Here is a 6,756-nt window from a genome sequence, read left to right on the forward strand (position 1 = left end):
CAAACACAACTGTAATGGTAAAATGCACTCTGTTAACTACAGACATCAACACTATTTATTGCTTGTTAGGTGTTCCTGAGAGGGAAGGTGATGTAGGTAAGTGATGTAGCCCTGATGGTCCAGAAATGGAGAGAGGCAAGGATCCCCTAGGGGGGATATCCGTCTTTTATTGAACCAGCTGTATTTGGGATAGAGTTAGGCAACGTTTCCAGGGCAAGACGTATTCTTCCTCAGCTCCGATGTAGGAAGTGGGGTGTAACTCAAACCGCTGAGTTTGAATGACTTGAAGTCCTTCACCGCTGTTTTTCAGGGATCAAACCCGCTATTTCTATTGATCAGCATTGGGTGTCTGGGGGCGGGGAAGGGAGGGCACTTGTGGCTGTCTCCTAAGGGCTTTTGGTCGTTCGCTTTCTCTTCCTGCAGCCGAACAAAGCTCTATTTTAGGCGGAAACGGGATTATTGCCTCCTCCGTCTACGCCCCGAAACGTGAGGAGAGGCTGGTTCGGGCTGCCAGTCTCCCTCACGGGGCGGTGCCCACTCCCTCAGGCCCTGCCCCGCCCCGCCCCAACGCTCTGGCCGAGACGCCCGTGCGCGTGCGCGTTCCGCTGTGGGCGGTGCCGCGCTGAGACGCGGCGTCCTGGTTGCGGGGCAGCGCGGAGCTCCTCGCAGGTGGGTCGGGCTGGGCACGGGGCCTTGCCCCACCCGCCCCTGCTCCGGGTGCGTGTGGGGAGGTGTTCCTGGCATGGGGTGCTGGGGCTCGCGGGACACGACTCTGTCCGTCCCGCGCCTCGGAGTGGGGGCTCTTCCATGGGGGTCGCAGCGCCCCTCCCCCCGTCGGGGCGCTGAGCGAGGCGTCATGGCAACTGTTGCTAGGGAAGGACGCGGCGCGCGGGGGGGCGGAGCCGCTGTGCTGAGCGCCCCGCCCCGCACAGGTGGATGCCGGGGCTTTGCCTGGTGTCTTTTGGGCATGAGGGGCCTTCCTCAGGGTTTGTAGCAGGAACTAGCTGCCGCGTTTCTCAGAAGTTTGTTCTGCTGTCACGTTGTCATGGCGGAAAAAGGGAGAGAAAAGCGCCTCCTCTTGCCTCGCATCTGCCCTGGGAGGCTGCGGATTCTGTCGCGGGAAATATCGGCCATACTTTACATCAGCGCAACTCTGAGAAACGTTCATGTAAAAAACAAAAAAGAAAGGTTGATCCACTAGATAGGCAAGACAGACTGGTTTTTGTTTAAGTGCAGGGAACAGTTAGGGTAGAAACAGGCGTCTTGGTTGGCGAGCCATCGGCTGTGCAGTGATGTGACACTGCACAGCTAATTGCACTCTGGGAATGTCTCTGGACATCACTGGTAGCTGCACTCTGATGTGGGGCATATCTGTAAGGGGGGAGGGAATCCCTGCTTGCAAACTTGCTCCTCCTGTTAGGGAGGAAAAAAATCCCCTGCAGGGGATTTCCCCTATGCACCTGCCAGCCTAGGGTGGGGGGAATTCTCCCACAGGGGGTCCCCCTCCCCATTTGCAGCCCAGGCTCCATGCTATTCCTAGCAACAGCATGGAGTATGGTCTGCAATGGGGAGAGGGACCCCCATAGCTGATTCCCTGCTTCCCTCTGCTTCAGGTGTGCCAGGGGAAATCCCCTGTAAAGGGATTCCCTTGCCCTGCTGAGGGTGCTTTGTCTGCAAGAAAGAAACCCCCACTTGCAAGACATGCTCCATGAAGCCCTGACTTTCCTCACTTACCCAGACGTCCCTGGAGGGATGCCTCTGGGTGTGCAGGGAAAGTGAGGCAAACACTCCCAGGGCTTGAGGGTGCCAATCCGGTGTGAGAATTCCCAGGGTGTGCAGGACTGGGCCCACCAAGCCTGAGAAACCCCTGCTCCAGGGAGACTTAGACACAGGCAACAATAAAGTTTGTTACTGCCCCCCAGTTTGTTACTGCTTTTTGTTGTGGACACAAATTTCAGCTTTTGTGGAACAACCAAAGATAGGGGTGTCTATTAGCTTTCACTTTTTAACACCATAAAAAATTTTATGGTAGCACAAAGGTTTCTATCCTTAGTGTGGTAATAGTATTGGCAGTGTTAGGGTGATGTAACCATGATGTTCCAAGAATTATGCAAGAGGCAAAGATTACTTTGAGTGTTGTCTCTTATTCGACAAACTGCATAATTGGGATAGAGTTAGACAAGGTTTCAAATGCAAGAAGTTCGTCTTCAGGTCCCTGAAGGTCGTCCCCAGGGTGTGGAGCTCTGAGATCTATTGTGGGATCAGTTTGGGTCAGCTCGGGTGGGAAGGAATCTGAGACCGGAAAAGAGCATTTCACTCTGAAAACAAGCTTTATTAACCAGTTATATACACTAAACTAACAGTAACTCAGGTTGTCTTGGTAAGTGCATATAGTCACCCATTGAGCTGGTGGGTCTGAGATGGCCAGTTGCTAGGAGTCCTACAAGTGTCCTTTTGGTGGTATTCTTGCCAGCTGGCAGTCTCTCTTTGTTCGCACTCTGTCTCGGGCTGATCAGGTGAGCTGGCAGATCTCATGCAGATTTATTTTCTGTATGCTTTGCACCCTGTTGTTCCCAGGCAGACTTCCCTAACTGCATGGGCAGTTTAGTTATATATGAGGCATGCTACTGGCTAGCAGCCTCTAAAGGAAGCAACCAGTAGCCAGGGGTTCTCAACCATTTTAGACTGTCACCCTTCGGTAGACTTGAGGCACCCCTCAGGAAATGCCAGCTCTTAATTTTCACTTGTTTTTTGACTACAGAAAAGTAATACAGCAATTTTTCTGTTGGAGAGAACTGAGAGAGACCACAACAGGTCAGAATGTTTTTAACACTACATTTCTGTTTGAACCCTGGTTGAGAATCACTGTTGTAATAAAAAATCAATAACACTCTGCAGTTAACCTTCTTTCACCCTAGTCAGGTCTACACTTCTTCTCCACAGGTGAAAAATCTGCAAGATCATATCTTAAATTTAGCAAATTTGGCAATCCCATCTTTATGGCAATAGCTTTGTTTGTATGAGAGAGGATTATGCAGGATTAAGGCAGGACCATTCTCTCAAAATATATTTAGTACCATTTTACACAACAGAATAATTAGGTTTATCTTTCAAAGTTTTAGTTATGAGTGACCAGCCAATGCCATCTATGTTGTACCAAGGATTAACAAAAACATACCAGATTCCTATTGGTCATCTGGACTACACATTCATTGAGAAATGCACAGATGTGAAACACCTTGAAAAGATTCTCAAGATATTAAGGTAAACGTTTGAAATTCTGTTTTTGTTACTTCATTATTGACAACACTGAAAATGTTAATCCACCAAATACATATAGCATAAGTAGAAGTAGTATCAGCTGCTTCTCACTGTCCCATCATCCTACTCTAGTTGTAGCATGGAGGTACCTCCCCCAAAAGAAGGTAGTGATTTCAAGCACCTTGCCTGTTTAATTCTTGGAACATTTGTTGAGAGTGATACATGTCCATGTTTAGACTAATTGCAATGATGTTTTTTATAATATGGATGTTTATCTGCTGGAAACTAGTCTCAAACTCATTTCATGTTTGTTACCAGACTGCTGCTAGGTGGTAACAACTCTCAGTTGCTTGGAAGTAAACTATCCTCTGTGGTTCCTATTGTGTGTTATACACAGAAGTATTTATATTTCTGGAGAACACAATATTATTTGTTTCTTGTGCTTAACTTTTAAATTATGTAGATTTTCTGTTTCTGTAAGGTCTGGTGAGGAAGGGTATTACCCCGATCTCACATTATTTTGTGAAAAGCGCATTGAATGTTTAGCTCCTGGGAGCAGAGCCCTTCGAAAAGATAAGCCTGCAGCCACTGCAGCTGACTTTACAACTGAAGAATGGGAAGAAATAAATGGTGAAATTAAGGTATAGTATAATTTCAGTCTCTAACGTACAGTACTAGTACTGTAAACTTTATGTTAAAATTAATTACTTAGGTGGTGATTGAGTTAGTTTTAGGCCTAACATAATTTGGTTAGGGTTCTTTGTTCTCATATTATATGTACAGATTATCAGTGGCCAGTAACTGTCTCTCAACCTTTCATATTAAAACCTGTATAACCGAGTGAGGAAATATTGGCCAGGGGTGTTGGTTGTAGATGTGTTGGTCTAAGAGCGTAGGCAGACAAGACTCTTTGGGTAAATCTGATATTTTTTATTAGACCCACGACAATAATTGGAAAAATTCTTTGCAAGCTTTCATGTACAAACACCCTTCTTCAGGCAGAGGGAGCACCTGTAGTTTTTTTGTGCTTTTATTTCAACCAGGAAGAGCACAAAACAACTGCAGATGCTCCCTCTGCCTGAAGAAGGGTATTTGTACATGAAAACATGCACAGAAGTTTTTTCCCAACTATTTTATTTGGTCTAATAAAAAAAATCAGATTTACCCAAAGAAATATTGCCCAAGCACTTTGATTATCCTTTCTTTCATTTGAATAGTGCCACTAGTTCTTTAATTTCTAGCAGAATAGAAAGAACCTTTCATTTAGAAGAATCAGAAAGTATTGACATATTATATTTAGGAAATGCATTGCTCATCATTTAAATCTGACATCTGATTACACTGTTACAGCAATATTATACTATAGGATAGGAAATGAGGAATTCCTGAAATGCAGGGAGAATTTAGCAAGGTAGCCAAACCTTAGGCTTTAATGTTTCTTTGGCAGACAGTATGTTTAATGGTGCTGTGCCTTAGCAGTAACAATTAGATACAAGTCCAAGTCTTAATGTGAAATAAACCTATGATTTTTCTTGCCCAGAGTAGACTGAATAGTCTATTAAATCATACTAAGGTTGATCCTGACAAGTATCAAGCATGAACAGTAATTTTGAAAAGAGATTCCTTGCATTTATAATAGACATCTAAGTATTTTTTATTATTACTGTATTTTAAGACAAATTATGGGCAACTTAGCATATATTACAATTAGTGTAGTGTCCTAATAATATTCTGCTTTTTATGTTTTGGATTATTTCCACTACTTGAAAGAAGATTCCCCAAACCCTTTTCAAAGACTCCTTTCCTATTGTATATTTTCCTTTATTATTTTTCCTCCCTTTGCTTTCAAAAGCCAATGTTGCATATGACTGTTGCATCAGCAGAGGGGGGCTGAAAAATGACTCTTGCATAAGACCATCAATTGCTCCTTGAGCTGACCACAGGGCTTGGTAGAAAGTAACCCTTTTGGCCCGAGGAAATTTAGGTTTAAACTGAACAGGACTATGTTTTGTTCATAATAGATGATGTCTTTACTATTTTGAGGTATGGTGATATTATATGTTTCTTTTCAGAGCTGGATGACAGAAATGCAAGAAGATTATAAAATACAGCTTCCTAAAACACAAATACTTCATGAGAGACTGGACAATTTGCCACCAGTTCGTGGTTCAGATAGCTGTGTTCCTATTGGCCAAGTATTTCACTTTTAAATATATGCTTAAAAATTTGTTTTACATTTTAAAGCTGTCTCTGTATTGCTGTGCAATAATAATCAGTATTAACTGAGGTTTTTCTTCACCAGTATTTTGTAAGTAGAAAAAACTAGTGGAGGGTCTCTTGTAGGTGATTAAGGCTAAATTGAAACTGCCTTTTTAATACTATATTTAATCTCTGCTCATTTTATATCTGCATTAGTACTCCCAGTCTTCTTCCTTTCTTTTTCCCCATAACTCACTTAGAAATCATGTTAAACAAATCATGAAGAAGTACATAGTAATATTTTAAGTATCTTCCTATAGATCTGTTTCTTCAGGTTTTTTTAGTTCTTTGGCTGGCTGATCAAGTACAGTACTTTAGAATGAATTCAGAATAAAATGTGGACTCAAACATTTAATTGGCAATTTAGACGTTATCTGATTCTCATCCAGTATTAGTAAGGTCTGGGACACTGCTTGAGTCAGCTCACAGAAACCATTTCCCTTTTAACAGTGTATGAATTTGTGATTTACATCAATATAATGGGTCTTTAAATGATCCATTGGTTTCTTGTTAATTGCTAGATTGATTAATTGTCTAGGAATGTTTCTATACTAACAAACTAGTTTACGATTAAAAATTACGCTAACGCACACATGCCTTAAACTTGTGGAAAATTCACAGTAATATGACTGACGATCCTAGGCAATTCCTTTTATTTAGAGGCTTGTATTGATCAGTAACATCATGGAGTTTATTCATGGCTGCTTTACAAACCTTTTGAAATTTGATATCCAAATACCTGTATAAATTCAGCTAAGCCAACTAAGTAGTGATGTGATCTTTGATAATTTCTGAGTAACAGAATCAATTTTATTGTATTAATCCATCTAGGTTTGCCACTGACCATATTAATTCTTCCTGAGTGCCTTACATTACTGTGTTGGTAAACTGACTACTTTCATCTTGTCTCTTCTGAGTGGTTCCAGACCAGAAGATATATCTGGACTTAGAGAATCCAGAAATGGAAATATTATCATAAGCCTTAACAGGTGACTTAAGCTGCAAACACATGAAAAAATCTGGGCAAATTCTCCCAGGTTTGCTTTTCTTAAGACTTACCCAGACCCACATGTAAAGATGTTCACATGCTGAGGCCCTGGAGAGTAGAGAGCTTGCAGTGCTGACATCTCTTTGCACATGTCTTAGTGTGCTCATCAGGCTCTCTGTTTGCCTGGCAACAGATGGCAGCAGTGCATATGGTAGCCCTGATGGCTGACCCAGGCTGTCCAGGGTCAG

The 6,756-nt window shown here is 42.8% G+C and overlaps 1 protein-coding gene across 6 annotated transcripts in view; it reads left to right on the forward strand.

The window, feature by feature from the left end:
* The first annotated feature begins 609 nt into the window (after positions 1-609).
* SPAG1 (sperm associated antigen 1) overlaps positions 610-6,756 on the forward strand; it is a 72,437-nt gene continuing 66,290 nt past the window's right edge. For 3 of the 6 annotated variants that reach the window (XR_324513.3, XM_006029268.3, XM_006029267.3), the window contains exons 1-4: positions 610-669; positions 3,117-3,264; positions 3,743-3,902; positions 5,334-5,456. Coding sequence is in view for 5 of the 6 variants with exons in the window: in XM_006029268.3 (XP_006029330.1) it covers positions 3,125-3,264; positions 3,743-3,902; positions 5,334-5,456 (423 nt within the window). In the remaining variant the exon portion in view is untranslated. Of the gene's footprint in view, positions 670-2,803; positions 3,265-3,742; positions 3,903-5,333; positions 5,457-6,756 lie in introns of those variants that run through there. The other 3 variants (XM_025210737.1, XM_025210736.1, XM_006029269.2) reach the window with 3 other exon arrangements.

The sequence above is a fragment of the Alligator sinensis genome, unplaced genomic scaffold (assembly GCF_000455745.1).
Source record: "Alligator sinensis unplaced genomic scaffold, ASM45574v1 scaffold974_2, whole genome shotgun sequence".
In the NCBI taxonomy this organism is placed as follows: domain Eukaryota; kingdom Metazoa; phylum Chordata; order Crocodylia; family Alligatoridae; genus Alligator; species Alligator sinensis.